The sequence below is a fragment of the Tursiops truncatus genome, chromosome 3 (assembly GCF_011762595.2).
Source record: "Tursiops truncatus isolate mTurTru1 chromosome 3, mTurTru1.mat.Y, whole genome shotgun sequence".
In the NCBI taxonomy this organism is placed as follows: domain Eukaryota; kingdom Metazoa; phylum Chordata; class Mammalia; order Artiodactyla; family Delphinidae; genus Tursiops; species Tursiops truncatus.
The window spans coordinates 72849034-72869946 of NC_047036.1; the positions used below are offsets into that span (position 1 = coordinate 72849034).

Sequence of the window (20913 nt, forward strand, 5' to 3'; positions counted from 1 at the left end):
CCCCTGCATCGGCAGGCGGACTCCCAACCACTGCGCCACCAGGGAAGCCCTATTAATATTTATTTAGGCTGTGTCGGGTGTTAGTGGTGGCACACAGTATCTTTGTTGCGGTATGTGAACTTCTTAGTTGCGGCATGCGGATTTCTTAGTTGCGGCATGTGGACTCTTAGCTGTGGCATGCATGTGGGATCTAGTTTCCCGACCAGGGATTGAACACCAGCCCCCGGCATTGGGAGCGCAGTCTTACCCACTGGACCACCAGGGAAGTCCCTAGACTATACACTTTTAACATATAAATGCTATAAACTATTGCTTTTTGGCTCTATATATTACCTTGACATTATTTGTCTAAGTTGGTTATTTGTGAAGCTAGTTTGAAAAAAAAAATCTTCTCCTTTTATGTTTACCTTTGTGCTGTTCAACAGTCAAAGACAGTGATACTGGTTCCATTTCCAGTTGGGCATGTGCTTTGGATTTTTAAACTACTAGTTGTCTTAGATTTGAGGTGATCTTTCCACATTCATGTGTTTACCACATCTCTGGGTTATTTCCCTAAAATTTTTTTCTTCAGAATATTGCAGACTTACATTCCTCAAAAGTCAAAAAAAAAAAAGTAAAAATAAAATTTCTTATATCAATAATTCTTTTCTCATGAATTGAAAAATGTATTTCCCCTCTGTCTTGATTTGATATCAAGAAATGAAAAGGCAAATTTCGTTATTCAGTCATGGAAGTTTTGAGAAATGCCGATTGTTGACATGGGAGTTCCAAAGGTATAATAATTGCCACCAGGGACTTCCCTAGTGGTGCAGTGGTTAAGAATCTGCCTGCCAATGCAGGGGACATGGGTTCGATCCCTGGTCCAGGAAGATCCCACATGCCACGGAGCAACTAAGCCCGTGAGCCACAACTACTGAGCCTGCGGTCTAGAGCCCGCGAGCCACAACTATTGAGCCTGTGTGCCACAACTACTGAAGCCCGCACACCACAACGAAGAGTAGCCCCCTGCTCGCTGCAACTAGAGAAAGCCCGCGCACAGCAGTGAAGACCCAATGCAGCCAAAAATAAATAAATTTTAAAAAATAAAGAAAAAAAATTGCCACCATCTCAGTAGTTACAAAGTTCTATCTCAAAAATATCAAGCCGTAAATATGCCTTGGGATTTAAAATGGCATGGTTATTTTTCACATATTAAGTGGCCCAAATCCTCAGCTCTGTTAAACCTTGGGATTCATGAAAACAGCTGCCTATTGTTTTCGTCTCATAACGTTTGTTTGGTGTGCTGCAGTTTCTCAAACATTGCTGTACTTATTGTACAAATCACCTGGGAATCATGTAAACAGGTGTTTTGGGTCAATATTCTGTGATAGATCTTGATATTTTCCTCTTCTAATGAGCTCTCAGGTGATGCCATTGCTGCTGGTTTGGACAGCACTTGAATAGTAAGAATATAGTGATCTCTTTTCTTCCTTCTTCTGGAAACAGAACTCTGTCTATTGGGAAATCCATTCTAGGTAGCATGAAACATGACTCAGGTATTGGCCAACCAGGATTTTCCCTAACAAGTGATTTGGGGACTTGAGATAGTATTTCTTCTGTGAGCTATAAACGCTGAGGTCATCTTTTCTGACCCATCAAACATGAAAGAATAGGCTGATAGGAAAAAATAATGCTAATATGAAAAAGGGTAAGTGAACGGAGATGAGAGATGAGGGTGTCCCCAGAGGATTATTTGGATTTCTGGATCCAAATGTGCTTAATATATTTCATCCCTGGAATTACTATTTAATACATTTTACTTAAGCTAGTCTGAGTTTCTCCCTCTGTTTACAATCAAAAGTCCTGATAAATATACCAATGTTGGCCATTCAATAAATTATAATTAATGACAAAGGGAGTTTGATGAGTATAGGTGATATAAGGCAAAAATTAGACCCAGATAACTGTCTTTTATATAATGAGACATGTACTGAACTGTCTAAAAGTATTCAAATGCAAATTTAGAAGCAGCATGGTTAATTTCCAATGTTTTAATAATTGACAGAGCATTATTTCTTTACCTAAATATGTATTATAACCTCATATCTGCAGTCACGAAAAGGACTTTGGATAGCTACTTTTCCACTTTGCAGATGAAGAAATCAAAATTCACATATCTTGTTCAAGGCTACATCTAAAGCCATAGAACCCAGAACCTAGGTCTCCCCTTCTCATGCTATGATTCCTCTTCTTCTACTCATTTTTATTTTCTTATCGTATTAAGATATTATGTAGATTGCTGTTAACAAGGATGATAGTATAGTATTTCTATAAAATACAATATTAATGTCTGTCTCTAAATGTCTCTTTGTAACACAGTTTTTTCCATGTGTGTATACATTTGAGAAGAGTGGAGAATCATATACTAAGGCACATATACAACTTGATAGTTCATCCGTGAATGTATAAACACTGAAAGAAGATAACTTCTAAATGTGATTCCAAACGTACTTCTTAATGTTACAAATCACTATAAAATTCAGACATTCTTTGAGAAAAAGGACATTTTAAAATTTAGAAAAATTGTTTTAAGATTAGATTAATACAACTTTTAAATTTATGTGCTCTTAAAATATTAGAAACTTGGACACATCACAGAGAGAAGGAATTAGTACCTGAAACTATACCTGGTTAAGTTTGGTTCATATATAAGATGGAAATTTATATATCTTTTTTCTAACTTTTAAATTTTATTAAAAAAATCCATAGCTTAATGAATCATTAAGGAAAATGACAATTTGTACTAAAAATTCCTGTAAGCCTTCAGTAATTTTCTTTAGCAGAGAGCTAGAAACAATTCTTACCCAGAATGGCTTAAGAGTTTAATTGTAGTCTTCATTTTATTTTTTTAAAATTTTTGGTCATGCTGTGTGGCTTGTGGGATCTCAGTTCCCTGACCAGGAATTGAACCCAGGCCATGGCAGTGAAAGCACTGAATCCTAACCACTAGACTACCAGGGAACTCCCTAATTGTAGTCTTAATTGTGTTTGCACGTATGATGAGTTACTGATATGATCAGATTCAAATAAATCTCCAAACAAGTTTACAAAAAGGAAAAAAACCGAAAACACTTTTATTTTCCACAAGGAAGAGCAATAGGAAAAATTAAATCATTTCCCACATATTGTTTTCTTAAAACAGCCTACAAGGACATATTCAGCACCAAATAAAAAAGAAAAAAAGAGAGAAATTACAAACAGCCACAGAATATAATCTATAAAGCAAACATTTAATATTGCACTTCGTTTTGCTAACGTTTTGGATTTTACTTTTCCTAATTGAAAAATCAGGAATCTATCTTGAATACTGGAATACACCTGTGAACCTCACATCTTATATCAAGAATTGACCAATATTTAGAAAGAGTAATGCCTCTAAGTAAGAAAGTAAGGGAATACTTTAATGGGGAAAATAAAACTTTATTTGATAAAGTTTTATATATTTGAAACTTTATCACATTTTGTAACCCAGTGCCAATTATCAGAATATTGGTCATTCTTTCCTCATGTGTTATTTAAAAGAGTACATGGTGATAAGTATTCCAATGCTATGCATATCAATAATTGTTCCCTAGTCAGTTAGACATAAGAAGAGAAAAGGGATTTTCTGACAATCCCCCCACCCCCCGCCCCAACAAAAATAAAACCACCAAATGCCCTTTATGCCAAATATTCCATTAGCTTCTTTTGAGGGGGACATTCACAAAATGATTTAACAACAATAAAAAAATATTTCACCCCCATTTCCTTATTATCTAGTATTAGTTTGCTATGGGAGCCCAAACCCTTTAACCGAATCACTTAAAACGCGATTCATTTTTACATGGGCTTTCTTCACCCTGTCAGCATTTTTCAAACATGAATTGTCTTCCATGTTTTCTTAAAGGCCACTTATGGAAAAGCCTATTTGTTTTGTATGAAGCTTTAAGACAGTATTTAACCAGGTCAAGCACCAAGCCAGAGTTACTATTATTTTCAGCCACTTTATTAACTGTGGGATTAAATGGCAGGATAGATGTTAAGACCCATTTCACGCATATGTTGCAACACCAGAGATGCTGATTTTCATTAAGATACATCAGAGCTGAATTCCTTCTAGAATAAGACAATCAGTACAACTTGGTACCTTGGAAAATGCAGTTATAAGTGTCTTCATGAATGCTGGTATATTTATGAGCCAACTGTAAATTATCTTTAATATAAGCTATAATTTACTGATGTGATCGTTCTTCATAACTATATATACTCAAAGTGTATGATTTCTCATGCTTAGCAAAATCTTCTTTAGGTAATGGAAGAAAATACTTTCATTAAAAGAACCACAAAAATATAAAAGTTATTATTCCAGCACATATTCTAGTATTTGTAATTTTGAAGTTATACACTTTTAGAATAAACTTGGGTTTTCAAGCTCTGTCAAGCTTGAGCAGGATAGGAAATGTATAAATTGAGCTCTCTAATCATAATCTGAACATATATATTCCTGCTCATGAAAATACTCTGCACCAGCAAAAACGATTTCCAACATATGTGTTTTGGAGGTAATTATGTAACTCTGTATAAAAATAAATGCACTTTCTCCTCCTTTCCAGTGACTGGAAAACTTCCATACTTTTAAAATAATAATAAAAAATAACAATAATTTTAAAGAGCAACAGCCCTTAACTCTTTGCTGGTGCCTGCCATACTGCCTCTCTTTACTCCATTCTTAGCTCTGCTAGTTTCTTCTCATATGTAATGATAAAAAGGCAATGCGGGTGGGTTATCACTTTTGTGTATGTCCCTTTTCCAAATTTCCCTCTTCAAAAAGCCAACCAAACAAACAAACAAAAAAACTCAACAGTGCAACAAAACACAAATAGCATTCCAACAGTTTGGCAAGTGATGCGTTCACCTGAGATTAAGTGATTTTAGGCAGTCAGTAACAAAATGCTGCTTTGCTGTAATAGTAGAAAGGCAACAAATTCTTAAAAGAAACCAAGAAGGTATACAATCTTGACAGTCTCTTATTAGCTTCCTCCTCTTATCTCTTTTCCCACATATCTGTTGCGTATCTACTACAGTAGGCTGCAAAACATACAGCAAGAAGGATTGGCTTGAAGGCATTTGATGTTTGTAAATAAATCCACAATAGGATCCAAGCTGAAGAGGTGATACATGGTCAGCCTAGTAGGACAATTCTGAGCATGTGCATACGCAGGTAAAGTCCAGGCTATATTAAATTAAAAAAAAAAAATGTCAGTGCGTTTTTTTCATGTTAAAGTTTTTTTCAAAGCTTTCTTTTGTTCCTTGTTGTGCTCACTGCAAACAAGTTTTAAAAGAGTATCAAGAGTCTGGCATAAATGGAAAAAAAAAGCTGTAGTGACATGGAACCGCACAATGTAAGCATTGAGCATGTGCAAATTTTCAAATCAAAAGAAGGAAATCATCCCTCTTTACAACATGGTGTCTTGACACGTATGACCATAGGCTAAGAAGACTGCTCTTAGTATGTGCCAGTTTTAAAGGAAAAAAGCTTAGATCTTCAAGCATGTTGGAGCAGTCCCAGGACGTTGCTGTAGGCTTCTAAAGCATGATCACTGGTTGTTTCATGTATTCGCCATTTTTCTGGGCAAAAGCAATTCCACTTCCTCTGAAAACGTGTCTCCAAGATACTTCTCTGTCCTCAGCCGGGAAGGGAAGAGATACAGTTCGGAACCCACATCAACTTGATTTAATCAAGTATTCCTTCAACGAGACGGGCAGGATGGTCTATCATCTGCTGACTGATCAGGATTTGGATCAATCTAGAAAGAAAAGAGAAAAAAAACCCAAACCAAAGTTAATTGATAAGGTTTAGTAAGAATGCAGCAAATACACTAATATTCTGAGTACTGGTTGAGAAATGTAATCAGAAAGTACAGAGTTTGTATGGGGAAGAAAGGGTATTAGTATCATCTATAAAGTACTTGCTATTCAATCACTAGATTAACAATTAAATTTAGAAAGGTATGCTGGAATAGTTTTATTTGACAAAAGCTAAAGGTAACATTCTATCAGAGAATGGAGTTTTACTCAGCACTTAGTCATACTTAAGACTCAAATACACAATTGGCCAACATTTTCATAGCGGTAATTTTCTTCTGTAAAGTATCCATTTCATCCTGTTACAAAAAAGTCAACTCATCTTTTCCCGAGCTTTGGGAAGAATGTAGTTGTGTAAACAAAGTTCTTGGTGCTTACGTGAGGTAATAACTCATGGGTGTAAAGCCCTAGGGAGGGCCTAGGAATACAGTGTATATCAAGAAATAGGAATGGTGAACCCAAAATGCTCTAGAGGCTTCCCACCTTGCCTCTTTCTGTAGAGACTTTCATATGCACATACACTTAATAGAAGTGAACATATTTTAGTTGCTTCTCAGGTACAAAGAGAATGGGCACAGGAAGGCAAACTGTTGGGTTTAATACATTTCTTTTACTGAAAGATCTTTTGGACAAGACCCATTTACAATACTTTGCCCCCTCTATGTGGCTAGATGTAAAATAATTAAATCACACCGTGAACCAATATAGGGTTTTAAAAGTTTTGAATTCTCTTAATTATCTTTAGTTCATTTTAAAAGAAGGAGGTAGATTTTATGACAAATTGCTTAAAAGTGGATACTTAGATTGCCATTCTTTTAAAATGCCTGTCAGATCAAATCACAAATGAGGGACTTAATAAGCAAGACAGAAACGTCAGAATAAAAATGTAGTGACAATGTTTCTAAAAAGTGGGAGGACATTTTTAGCATCTAATAATTTTATGAATTGAAATAGTGGGATAGAAAAATTATGTCCAATCAAGAATCTGCAGAGAACAGAACAGATTCTGAACATCCTATAATAAATGAATAAAGTGGATTTCATATTAATCATATCCAAAGGAAAATTAACTCTTCTAGTCATGGTATTAAGGGGGAAAAAAATAAAAGCAATTCGTTGAAGAGTGAAACAATCCTTTTATGTCTTTCTTGGGAGTAATATTTCACTGTAAAATAGCTATCTAAACTACAGCAACCAAAAAGAAAAAGCTGATGCTAGTGATTTACAAAATCATTTGGTATTAACATTGGTATCAAGGCCAACTCTAAAGTCCCTACAATGTGTTATTATGTATATATATATTCTTTAGTATCCCGACATTGCTGGATTGCTCCCTACCTCCTTTCCTTTGCACATATTTTTCTTCCTGCCTGGAACATTCTACATTTTGAGAATACTTACTCTTCAAGAATCAGTTTAACAATCACCTTCTTAGGGAAGCCCCTCCTGATTCTCAAGACCCAGCAAGCTGCTCCTCAAATGAACTGTGCATTACTATTACATTGTTAGGTAATATTTTGCTTCTAAGTTTGTTTTTCTCACCAGTCTGTACGCTTCTCCCAAGGGCCATGTTTTATTCATGTAAGTGCTTAGTTACTTGAGATGAATAAAAATAATCTAAGAGTACAGGAATGCTGTTTAAGATGTTATTACATATGTTATTTTCCCTTATGACTGAGAATATTAAAATATGAATATTAAATTGGAAAAGGATGATAAGATAAATTCTAGCTATTTAATCAATGACTGTAAAATGCCAGTTCTATAGATGCTTTAAAAGATGATTTATTCCTTTAACTGGCATTTTGGAAGTACGAGGTCAGATCATTATCTTTATTTCCCCAATAATATAAGAGACCAGTCCTACCTCTGGGTCAAACTTAGTAAATAGTGACAACTTTATGATCTAACTTTTAATAATCTGTTGTTCAAAATTATTTGTTTTTCTCTTATGATAATCAAAACCTAGCTGTGTTTTTAAAAAGTCTGCAATACTGTTTACTAAGAGAGTCACAGCCCATTTTGTACTTGAGGGTTTGATGCTTACCTCTGAATAAAGAGGTGGAGGCAAGAAACGAAACTCCTGAATATATGCAAACAGTGGTCCCTGAAGCGCTCTCTCAAAGTCATCACAAGCACTCACTGGTGCAAGATTATTCCGCCTTTGTTCCTCTGTTACCACTTCTGCATAGCTGGGTGGTGCTGAAGGAAAAAGATACACGCAATTCGAACAGCACGTTCTTATGCATGTCAAAATACACAGAATAGAAGGTATTAAAAAGGACTGTCAAGGTAACATAATAATAATCTGTCTTGTGATCACAACTAGGGGGATATACATTTTAAACCTAACATTAGGGGCACATCGTCTCTCTTCAAGTATAGACAAACTTTAATCATAAAATATCAGAAGCAAAATTATGTTCTTGAAAATAATAGATTAAGCTTAGATATGCATTATCAAATTATTACCTTCAGGTCTTTCAGGTAGGGATAAACCAAGCCAGTTCATATTCATGCTACACTGACTGCTTACACTTGAGGTTCTGCTACCAAATGGATGTAGAGGAATGGTACCAATGACAAGTGGCAAATTAAGAAATAAATCCATAGCTCCAGGAATATCCACGTATACCTAAACAATGAAAGGAGATGTTAGGTTTAGAATGCCAAGTACTATTTCCTCTAAAAAAATGAATAACCCAATCTAATGTTATTTGAGGCTCTCATTTACTTCATTTTTTAATTTATATACATATGATATACTTGAAAAGTTTCTCCATCGTGTACATTTACCTCAGGTAAAATTAGTAATTATATTCCAAACTATATAAAGAATTACATATAATTATATATATCACACATGGAATAAAAAAAAATCAAATCCTGGATAAGACAAAATGATACCCTTACGACTTTAAAACCTAAAAAAACCCCACCCCAAACCCTTAAATCTATACATACCATTAGTGAATATTCCACACGGATTATACTACAGTCGAGGATAGAGGGAGAAACTGGTGGAATTTTCAGCAACTTGCCATTCCACGTCTCTGTCTTTCCAGATGATAAGGATTCCCCACGCAAGTTAGCCACGAGCTGTTTGACTTCCTTCATTTTCCCTTTGGCATAGAAGGCCTGTGTTTGGTAAATGGCTGCCTTTGGCACCACCATTCGGGAGGAGCAGTTCTCAATCTCAGCAAATATCTGAATTGATTCACCTACAGGAAAAAAAAAATATATCTACTGTTAAAAACCAACCAACCAACCAACCCCAAAACAAATGTAGACTCTCAGGCTAAAGTCTGAAAGTTCAATGAACTACATGGATAAAAAGCTATCCTAAGAGTGGCGAATAACTTATAGTTATAAAAATAAACACATTTACAGTAGCAATTTAAAAAAGAAGACTACATTCCAATTTATAAAAGGAAACTGGATAAGCACAATTTATGATATTTTACCAAAGAATACTGTATCATGTCTTCATTTAGTAGAAATAATGTAAATTTATACACAAGAGCTAAGTGAAGAAAGATCATTTTTTGTGGGAATCCACCTCATACATACCTGGCGTATAGCCCTTCCTTTCAATTTTGGCACTTAAGGATATTGGGCCTGAGGTACAGAACCAGCAACAGAGAGTCTTTTCTTTTGTGCCTGCTTGGGGTGACTGTAAGAAATAAATTTATAGAAAATGATCAATGTATGAATTGAGACAGTAATAGAATGTTTTAAAATACAATCTTAAATTCTTGAAGAATTTAACATTAAAAGTAGTGTTGTTTTCTTTTCAGTATCCAAATATACTTTTGCACTAACCAATGGGCTTCTGATTTATATTAGTACTTTTATCTTTATATATATATTAGTATTTTTGTCTTTATACAAGTTTCCATTCAATTAAAGAAAAAAGGGTACAGGGTTTAACACCATATTTCATAAACATAGTTTTAGCCCAGGCTATTTACATACACAATAATTAAAAAACAACCAAAAAAACAGAAAAAAAAAAAAACCCTTTCCACATTCCATTTAAACTGCCTTTAAAAAAAAAAAAAAAAAAAGCAGTTTGGAAAGCAACTTGGTTATAATCCCAAATGATAACATCTTTCTCTGAGACTGTAAAACTCAATACATAAAAAAAGAAAACTGCTCATTTTTAAGATTAATTTTACTTGCTTAAAGATGTTATTATTTGTTTAAACCAAGTAAAGTTTTTGAAATCAAATTTGAATCTTGTGAAAAAATACAATTAAAAAAGATTTCCTTTAAAATAGAATTTAAGTTTTTTCATGAAAATAATTATCTCCCCATCATTTGACAACTATCCCTATATTGGAATAATGCAATAAATAATACAAATTTTAGATTATGATATTTTCAAGTTAAGTGATATTGTTATAATAATAATTGATACTACTCTTCTTTTTCCACTAAAATTATTTAGGGAACAGATCTATTCTTTTGTTATTGCTGTTACCTTCTGAGGAAGATATTTCATACCAAATACTGGTCTTACTTTAAAAATTTACTTAAGGTTATTACAGTATCAGAAAATGTGAGCATATCCTGCATTAATTTCTGTGCTCTTAACTATTTTTTTGAAAGTGGTATTTATTTAATTCAAAAATGAAGTTACTATTTAAAAATTATAAAGAATGTGTATGTAGTTTAGGTGATTATTCTTTAATATTTATATGCCAAAAACAAAAAATGAAGAATTCAGTTAGTTCTTACCAGTAATGAAGGAGTGTTGATATCTATATGCTCAAAGACTGTAAATTCCTTCTTTAATTTTACTGGTAGAAGCCAAGGCCTGTGCAATTCGGCTTTCACCCAATAGCGCACACTGCCATGTCGGCCTTCGAATGAGGTAGCAAGTGGTCTGTGCAGAATATAAAGGTCAATATATTAATCTTACACCTCTTTTTAATATTTATACAGTAGCTCATCATAGAAGTGTTAATATATTGTAAGTTTATACATCAATGAGTTATCAAAGGCATAATTTACATTTCCAAAGGGATAAGTCACTGGGGAAAAAACCTTCTGTTTCCAAATAATAACACAAAGTTGTTAAATATTACAGAAATTTGGTTAAAAAAGCCAGAAGAATACAATCTCTTTAAACTAAGAAGAGGCTACTTTTAATGCTGGTGGCAAAATTACGAAAGTCTGGAAATGAACAATTCTTAAAAAGGTCAAGACTTTAGTTTAAAAATAAAGTTAAGAATGGTTTAACTATTTCTATTGAGATATTCTGGACACTGGTTAAACACTCAGACCAAACGACTCCCTATGGCGTTCCATTTTTCATTAACTAAGAATTATTATTATCTCTTATTATAGTAACTAACTAAGATTTAGAAAAGGCCTGGAATAGTCGTTATAGTTTCAAAAGTTTTTCACATTTCATTAAATCCACTGAAGCTCTAAAAAAATGCTTTTACATTTCCCAGTTTACTTATGTTCTAACTCTTTTTGGCCATGCTTTCTAACTATACTATAGACTTAAAAAGAAAAAGAATTTTTTCTGTTGACCTGTATCAAGAGAATCATAATTCTTTTTCAACTCTCCCAGATTTTATTACTTGTGGAAGATTTTATTTTAGTGAATTTAGTCTCTTTTTCATAATTTCATTAGGAAAATGCACAAGGTTCATTTATTTACAAGGTAGAGTGCTTTTTATGAGGAATAGTGGTGTTTTTGTTTTGTATTTTAGACTTCTGCATTAACTTGTATAGCAGAGAAATAAAACGCAGGATCTATGCTAGTCTTCTAGAGTTTACTTTAAATGACTGGTTTATAGATAGAATTTTTAAAAAATATATTAAATTACTTCCATGCTTTGAAAATATTCAGGCCCAAATGTATTAGTCCGATTGTATTCAGACTTAAAATATTTCTCTCAGAAAGTAATTAGGGCATTATATTAAAAATCATGTTCTTAAGCAATATGATACACAGGATACTCTGAAAAATACCCTTTATGAACTCTATCCATATATAACAAGTACTAGAATTTAAAAAAATACAGAATTATGTACATTTGGCACTTGACGTTCTTATGTAATGCAAGTTTACCTTTCAGAGCAAACAGTACAAGTGCCACTTTGCATGTTTTAATATCTGTTAAGGCATTTTTTTCAAAAATTACTCTTTGTATAATTTCCTCTAATGATTTATTATTACATTAACAATATACACAGGCTTCCCTGGTGGCGCAGTGGTTGAGAGTCCGCCTGCCGATGCAGGGGACACGGGTTCGTGCCCCGGTCCGGGAGGATCCCACATGCCGTGGAGCGGCTGGGCCCGTGAGCCATGGCCACTGAGCCTGCACGTCCAGAGCCTGTGCTCCGCAACGGGAGAGGCCACAACAGTGAGAGGCCCGCGTACCGCAAAAAAAGAAAAAAAAAAAGAACATACTACTTTCCTTCTTCCTTTCATACTAGATTCCAAGCGTTATATTAAGGTATCTCTGACGGATGTTTCCTTTTAAGTACAGGTCATAATATCTCGAGTGACCTTCTCAATAGCTCTTTGCACAGAAGCTAATGAATTCATAACAGAAAAAACACATCACTTCTAAAGTGAGGATATTCTTAATTATTTTGACTTTCTTAGCTTACTGCTGTTGGGTACCATCAGTAGAGAAAATGATCACTGAAGTTTTATAAACTACTAAATGAGAGACTTGTTATGTTCTACCTTTTCTGCTAATGCTGATGATAAACTAAGTATTAAATGCTTACTATTTTACTGGCACCTTCCAATTCACTCACTTTAAATGAAATACTATTCAAGTTTTAAAAACCATATAAAACTTGAGACAGCATACTAAGAATTGAGCTTTGCTTTCTATAATATTGCCACTCTAGATTAAAAAAATAGCTTCTTTTCTGAGTATATGTTTTCCTCTAGCAAGTTTCAGTAATGAAAAGGGTTTTTTTTTTTAAACTAAAAATATTTAAATTTAGAATGTTTCATTTGAAAAGAATGGATGTTTATGAAAAATGCCTGTTACAAAATACTTACGTCTGTGGAAGCTCGAAGCTGAACGCATATTCATGCCTTCCTGAATGAATAGTGTTGAAGCCTTCTTCGGAATTATCATCATCTAAAACAAACAGAAAAAGAAAACAAAAAACTTGTTAAACCTTTACACTCTCTTCCTGGTGGCAGAACTTTAAAGATGCTCACATAGTAATTAAGGCCACAAACTTTAGAGTGTGAGAGATCTGAGTTCTAATTCCAACTTCATCACTTCCTCTGGGTAAAATAAAAGTCCTGTCTTCAGTTGCTTCATCTGTAGAATGGGGATAATTAATACTTATACCCCATAGTTGGTTTTTCAATGGAAAACAACCTAAACTGTAAAGCATCTATGTGTGACAATACAGGCTCAACAAAAGATCCAGATTTCAAATCTCATACTAAGATGTTACCTTTCTCTTCATCCACTTACTTAAATAGACTATATATAAAATGAAAACTGTTCATGTAAGCCTTTTAAAATATGTCAGTTTTGATGCAGAAGATGTGAATGTTAAAGCTCTAAAACCATTAGAAAACTCTGTCAAATAGATGTTGGAATTAAAAAAAAAAGGAACAGTGATTTTAATGTCAGTTTCATAGCTAAAAATAAAAATTCTTATTGAACCTAAAATTATGACAATCTCAGTCTGTCCTAGCAACAGCTAAAATTTCGCATATATATAAAATATACCTTAGATTTAAAAGGTGCCTGCTTAATGGGAAACAACTGTCACACATCCTTGAAAAATGAAGACTAGGTTTGTTTCCCATTGCTAGAAAAAAAGGGATGACTTTATTTTACAACCAATTTCTTTTGCTCAAATAGGTTTATCTCCAAAACAAATATAACGAAATGTGGGAGGGTGTTCTGGATTCTTAAAATGATTTTCTAAAGCGTTCCGACCGGGTAATTTAATTACATAAACGTCTACTAGCGCAGTTTTCTCGGTGTAGAAACCTTTATCATTAACCAGGAGACTAAGAGAAACGGGTATTATCATTTAACTTTCCCTCACCAAAGTAATGAATTCACACAAAAACCGTGATGCTTCCCTTCCACCACAGGAGAAAAGGAAAAAAGCGCCTATATGTGGAAACTTGTATTCAAAAAAAATCACCAAGACTCCCTTCTATCTCAGTAGTATTTTCTTCTCCCTCCGTGCAAATCCTCTCTACGGTATTTCAGCACGGAAATCCCGCTGACGAGCTGGGGGCCATTTAAAATCGCTCCCCCCGACAGCGCCCAAAGTTTGTCTCCCTCTCCCTTTCTTCCCGTCTCGCTCCCTTTTTTTGTGCCAGCTCAGCAGTCTCATCGAGGCGAGCGGCGGCGGCCGCGCCGTGGTAAACAAGTGCCGGGCTGTCAATCAAGAACTAGACCGGAGCAGGAGAGGACCGGCCTAAACCGGCGCGAGCAGATCCCAGCCGGCCCGCCCGCGCGCCGCCGCCGCCGCCGCCGCCGCCGCCGCCGCCGCCGCCGCCCGCGCGCCCCGCTATACATACGGCATATGTCGCACGGCGCTCGCGCTCGCGGCCGCGCAGCCTAGCCTGCTGACGTGGGGCGGGGCGAGCACGCTGCGGCGCTTCCGCTTTACACGCCCCGGCCGGTGACCGGTTCGATCTGGCTCGGGCCACCCCGACACCTTTACAGTTGCGGTGACGGCGGCGGGGAATGGTGCGCGGGGTGCAAGAGCCCCAAAGAAACAATGACAAGTGGGCAAGGAATACTCGCCGAAGCCCCCACCTCACCCCGCTTTCAATGTTAGTGTCACTTTTCCTTCCCCGTCCCGGCCAGTCTTGGCGCTCTCTCCCCACTCGGGTCACATCAAGGTAGCCAGTCTACTGACTGCATAGAAAGGGAAACACGCTGTTTCAGCTAAGAAGACAAGCGCTTACAGAAGCTGCCTGGCAACTTCCACCCGAAAACGTGGAAAATGGGGTCCTGCTAACGCTGCCCACCCAATTTCTCCGTGAATAGAACTGGCAGCTAAAAAGTTGCGCCCAGGGCCATCCGGCACCTGTAAGGCCGGCGGAAGCTTCTCCTCTCCACTCTGTTGAAACCTATAGACGCTCCTTTCGGTGCTGCAAGCGGGCCCAGGTGAGGGGCAACAGAACGGTATGTGATATGAGCCCCGCGCGCCTCCAGAAGCCCGGGCAGGGATGCGAGTAGGGGCGGGGGCCGCAGCTCAGGAGGAACCTTTACCGGCGCACGCCGGTTCCAAGCCTCGCCCCAGCCGGCGAGCCCACTCTCCCCACCCGCTCGCGCCCAATCCAATCAGAGCCTGGCATCGCCTTAGCAACAGGCTAACAAACCCGGCTCCGCCTATCGCCGGCCGCCCGGGGCGGGGTCTCAGTTACCAGGCTAGTTTGAGAGGTCCCAGTTTTAAGTCATTGAAACTATTCCAAGCGAAGCTCGTTCTAGCTTGCAGGGGTTGAGGGGTGTCTCGTGGGGGTGCGGGGCACGTAGTGTTCTTTACTATGAAATCGTGGCGCAATTAATGAAATTGTCCCCATAAGTCGTTATTGTACTTTTACCCCACTGCAAACCTCAACTCCTTAAAAACCTTTGTTTCTTCTCACTCATCTTATAAAAAGCTGCCAGTCCAGGAAGGATCAAATACAAACTTGTGTGTCCTGTTCAACAAATACCAGGACTGTCATTAGGCAGTTGCATTTCTTATCACTGTCACTGCTTAGAGAGGTTAACTAAAAATTATTTCAGGATGCAAATTACCTATGTGTAACTGAAAATCCAATTAAAGATTGATTTCATCTTAATATTTTAAAAATAATGCATTCATGCTGTAACTCAAAGCACCCTACGTTTCTACATTTGCCTTAGTTCAATTAGCACTTCCTCGTGGATGTGTAGTTTTTAATTAAAAACGGAGGTAAAAATGTGCTCTACTCTGAAAAGTCATCAACATTCGAGTTAAATACTGCATTAAAAAGGAGAAGGACAAAATTACATAACCAGTTTTAACACTATATTCTTCTTGGGCTAGGAATTAAGTCATCGCCACCACCTGACGCGTGTAACCAATCTGCTGAGAGCAGAACAAGCGCCCCTCCTCACCACCCCCCAGAACTGGTCCGAAACAGGATTGAACCGCTTCTAACAAAGGGTGGAAACTTAGAAAAACAAGCTTAGAGTCTGCTATATTTCCACAATGTAACCATTTAAACAATAGATTTGAAATCTCAGGACCCCTTCTCCCTTTGACAACCCTTCATCTCCAGTTTCTAACCAAAAATCATATCCAACGAGCCGAATACTTTTCAATTCCATTTGACTGGCACGGGTTTCATTGAATGCACGTTCCAAAGTTAGGCATGATGCTTGGAAAAGAAAATTTCTGGCCCTAAATGGCTTCTAAAACTGACTTTAAACATATCATAATGATAGGTGCTGTCCTTTAAAATAGAGAATGCTTGATGTAAATTTCTAAAGGAACTGGAAAGAATAGGAAAAAACACGTGGGGTGTTGATACCATATGTCAAAATAAACCACAGAAACCCATTATCAAAGAACAACGATCAATTCTCTTAAGTCTTTTGCGTGTCAATATTAAAAATGAAATACACCTATTAACCCACTTAAAAATGTTACTCCATTTCTTCACTGAAGCTTAGTTTTTAAGATCTAAGGTTGCAGAGTACAAGGGAAAAACCTAATATTGGATTGCAGCTTTTAGCAATTCATTTGAAAACATATTAGTAAAATTACTGAATTGCACATAAGCAGAATTTATACGTAAGGTGGAAATGGATTGCAAGTGTGTATGGCACAGACCAAGCCGGGTATAGAGGTAGTGGAATAAGTGCAGTTTGCAGTCACTTTGCAGATGCCTGCATGCATTACGGCTTAACACACGATGAATGTCAAGGAGAATTCAAATCTTCCACCTTTCCAACCTTTATCAAACAGCTATACGTTATGGTAGGAGTAGGATTATATTAATTCAGGAAAATTGAAAAGGTACTTTGCCAAAGAAAACAGGTCTAATAATTTCTGAATAATGTAAAAAACTTACCTCTTTCGTGTCCAATTAAGATGTCTTTATGGTTGAAATATTCTACTTCTTCAGTGTAATTCTGTGTATAGGCAGTATTGGAGCCGGCGTTTCTCGATTCGGTCCAGCGTACTTTCGCATGTCCTCTTGCATGAATTTTAAGAGATTTTACTCTGATTTCCCCAGTAACTTCTAAATTCACCCTTCCTGAGACTGTATCCCCACTAGAATACACAGGGACATTGCTGTCATTAAGACAGTCAAAGCTTATTGTCAAACTCTTTACCTTTCCCAGCACCATGTTTATAACAAAATCTATAAAAAATATAATGTAAGACAAAAAAGTCAAGATCACATATAAAATGTGATCTTCACTTAACACTGATCGATGTCTTTGCCGTGCAAAGAGCTTGCAGGCAGGATCAGTGATTCTTTACAAATAGTTCATTGAGATTTCTTAAAAACTCAGGGCAGCACACAGGCTGCTGCTCCGCGATCCTGCTAGTCTCAGTGGTCTCCTTACAAAGACGGGCGGCTGGAAGCTGCCAGCTCACTTTAAGAGCAGCTTTGTGAAAAACAACCCTAGGGCGCATGCGCACGCCGCGGCTGCTGTCCGCCCTCCCTGCGCGCCCCCTCCCGCCCCGCGCCCGGCTCGCTCGCGGGTACAGTAGGTGTACAGCCAGGGGAAGAAGACACTGGGGATGCCGGGAGGCTGAACCTGACTTCTCTTCATTGTAGGCTCCTATTGGTAGGCAGGCTACCGTAAACCCTCGACGTGCAAGCTGGAGTCCCTTACTGAGCACAGTCTAGTAGAAAGATAATGGCCGAGGGAGGGAACTGGGGGACAAGGTTGGGTGGGGAGCTGTTTGCAAAGACAAGTGAGAATAAACTGCTGAGTGACCGGCCCGAAACGTGCGTTCCCAGCACTGCAGTGTTTTGCCCACTGCCCTGATGGGAGGAGGAAAAAGTGATGTGTGTAGAGAGATGGGGGAAGGGGAGAAACCGGTTGGGCAAGGGCTGGTTGTTGAACATAATCTAACGAATTTCAAAAGAAAATGTAATAAAAACCAGAGAAGAGATAATGTTCATAGACAAGAGCATTCTTGGCTTGGAATTTTTTCTTTTTAAAACCAGTGCTTTGTAGGCAGGGTGGAAATGAGCCCAGTCGAGGTCAGGTCGAGACCTTAAAAGAGAATACTATAAGGAGCAAGGAAGAGAAGCAAGTATAGTTTAATCAGTATATTTTGCTTTCTCCTGAACTGCTTTCTCTTCCATCTCTTAATTCGATAGCAACGAAAAACAATCAAGTTGCGAGGGAAAAACAAGGTTTGACCACTTCCTAGAAGGAAGAAAACGTCCTTTTTTGAGACACCACCTACCGCTAGATTTGCAGGGTATGACATGATTACAACTCCTGTGTCCAGAGGATTAAGAATAGGATTCGGCCTAAAAAAGTATCACCTTATAAAAGGCAGCATGACATAGTGTTTTAGCTGACATAATGTTTACAACAGCGTTGAAAAATCTTTGTTAGAAGTTAGTGAAGTGCAGAATGTTTTTTTAAAAAGCATGGTTTGTTATATAAATAGGGCTTAATTCTGTAAAGCTTTAATTTTAATTTTCAGCTTTGGACTGTTCAACATAATTCTCATTATACATTTTTCTTAAGGACAGGTACATTTGTCTCTTTACTGTGAACGTTTTGGTAACAAATTTCAGTGCTTTTGTAAAATCACACCGGGATTCAAGGCATAACAGCATAATTATCTAGATTTTTTTGCAATCAATGAAATTGCTTATAGGAGAGAAATATAGGGAAAAAGAATATGAATCTGGAAGTATATATACATAACCAAATACACTTTGGAAGATTCTTGGCTGTCTGTGTCTAAGCCGTTTTAGGTTCTTTTGTGCAGTGTATTTGGATAGGTTGAAACTATGAGTCACAATACATTGAGCTCGTTCATTGGTCTTGCTGGTTTTTTTGTTGTTTTTTTTAAAGAAATTAAATTTTACTTAGTTGGGTTTTAGTTGAAAGGCAGTATCTTGGAGTCAAGAGCATTGTATAAATTATATAGCGTATAAATATGCAAACTATTTAGACAGTTAATGGACAGGGTATTTACCTCTGATAGAGCTTAGATGGTTGTGCTTAAAACTGAATTTTTGTATTTGAGTGGGGAGAATAGTCTTTTTTTTTTTTTTCCCCTCTCTTGGATGACACCTGGTGGCTATTTTAGTTGTTCAAGTACTTGGGATCTTGTACTAGCTTTGTTAACAGATACTATTTGGGTTTTTTTCGCCACCTAGTGGTAAATTTGTTAAAGTGTTAGCGTTAAGGTCAAATATACTAACCATTCAAACAACTTTGGGTGTGGATTTAAAAGCACAGTTCACAATGATGCCTTTATTACCAAAGCTGTTTTAAATTATTAAGGGCTAGTGAACAATTGCTGAATTCTTCAGAATTTTTAGTAAAATCTCTCCAGTCGGAATATAACTTATTTTTGAAAAAATAAGAATCAGCTGTTTAAATCAAACTAGAATTCCATTTAACCAAAAACTTGAGATTTACTCGTAGTTTGGAAAATTGTTTAAGCACATTAAATGATTCAACCCTGTCACTCTATTACATTATTCCTTCTGTTTGAACCCTTTAGGATATTATAAATCATTATCATTATTTATTTTTCTACTTCTCTTTATTTTTTTTTTTTACAATGTCTTCCTAAACACTTTAGTAACTGACAAGTTGCCAAGAAATTCTTATCCCCTATAATTTTTACTTAAGATCCTTCTCACTTACCCTAATTATCACCTTTCTTCTCTTTGGATTCAGTCATGTGACTATTTCTTAAACACCTAAACTTGAGTTTACTTGCTTCATTTTGTTTTCCTCCTCCTATTTATTCAAACTATGAAAACATCAGAAACAACCAACCAACTCTGGCACCTCTAAATCCCTGCTTGTGTTTTCATTTCCATGAAAACACTTGGACTAAGTTTTGAATGTTTTCTCTCATGACTTTTATAACCTCCCCTTTTCAAGACTCCTTATCTAAATATCTACCCTGTAAACAGCTTGAAATGCTGTACTGTAGCCATTATTTGCGGCTTCTGGACTTGCTTTACTGGGCCTTTATTGTATTTTGCGTGAAATTGAAGCTGTTCATCTTTACCACCAAGGCTCTTTCCTACCACACCCCAGCCTACGTCTCATATGCCATCTCCTCCTACTCATCTGCTAACCCTCTCTACTGTCAAGTACATCTTCTGTCCCCTTTGTTAGCCTGTCTCCCCCTTGCCAACATGCAGTTACAAGCTGCTTTCCGTGCCCAGAACAGTATCCCACGGCTGTGTTGTCTCCCTCCTTCTGGCACAACTGAATAAAACTCTGACTAGGCAGAGTAACCAGTTCCCTCCCCTTTTTATAGCTGCTTCAGAACTTATATGGGAAGCTCTTCTTATGGTATTTGTTTCTTGGATTTTAAACTCCATGGCTGTTCCACCTTACTGTATAAAGGTTTAAACTCAATCTCAAGAACTCTGTCAAAAACAGACAAATGATAATTGCTATCACGGTATATAATACTGAGGCAACGTGTCAAAATTACTGCCAAGTCTGGAGTTTTTCACATTATATCAAAATGCTCAGTATCATTAAAAAAAACCCAACAATCCATCTCAACTGAAAGTTTTGCTTTGTGGTTGTAAGAAAAACTGTATCAGCAGTCGAAACCTATTTCTTAAGGAAAAATATGAAATCCATGCTTACTCCTTATTTTAACTAACACCTGACAGGCTTGAGTGCTGTAGAACTAAGGGAGGTTTTGTTTGTTTGTTTTTTAAGTCTTAACTCTGCCTTTCAAGATTTTGCAACTCTGGCTCAACTCTAACATCTTCAAGATGCAGCAAATTTGACTTTGATGTGGAGATTAGAGGTAAGATTTGTTATACATAGTATTAGCAAAATGAGTAAG

At 36.9% G+C, this 20913-nt stretch overlaps 1 protein-coding gene and 1 long non-coding RNA gene across 6 annotated transcripts in view; one reads left to right on the plus strand and one right to left on the minus strand.

The window, feature by feature from the left end:
• Positions 1–3082: 3082 nt before the first annotated feature.
• On the minus strand, positions 3083–17472 carry ARRDC3 (arrestin domain containing 3). Of its 5 annotated transcripts, none has more exons than XR_002175283.3 (8): positions 16955–17472; positions 12923–13004; positions 10624–10771; positions 9454–9556; positions 8848–9104; positions 8356–8518; positions 7931–8123; positions 3083–5825 (listed from the first exon to the last, which is right to left on the minus strand). XR_002175283.3 is itself a non-coding variant. In XM_019929705.3 (8 exons), the coding sequence occupies exons 1-8, from the start codon at positions 17232–17234 to the stop codon at positions 5769–5771; spliced, it is 1245 nt and encodes a 414-aa protein (XP_019785264.1). In that variant the 5' UTR covers positions 17235–17471; the 3' UTR covers positions 3083–5768. The 5 variants fall into 5 exon arrangements, 4 of the variants coding, with proteins under 4 accessions (XP_019785264.1, XP_019785267.1, XP_073658390.1 ...); XM_019929705.3 differs by having other exon boundaries at positions 7931–8085; positions 16955–17471; XM_019929708.3 differs by lacking the exon at positions 10624–10771 and adding an exon at positions 13109–13193 and having other exon boundaries at positions 7931–8085; positions 16955–17079.
• The window catches only part of LOC109549093 (uncharacterized), a 50655-nt gene continuing 44285 nt past the window's right edge, over positions 14544–20913 (plus strand). Inside the window, exons 1-2 of the long non-coding RNA XR_002175284.3 lie at positions 14544–15035; positions 20784–20874. This is a non-coding gene — a long non-coding RNA (uncharacterized lncRNA). The remainder of the gene's footprint in view (positions 15036–20783; positions 20875–20913) is intronic.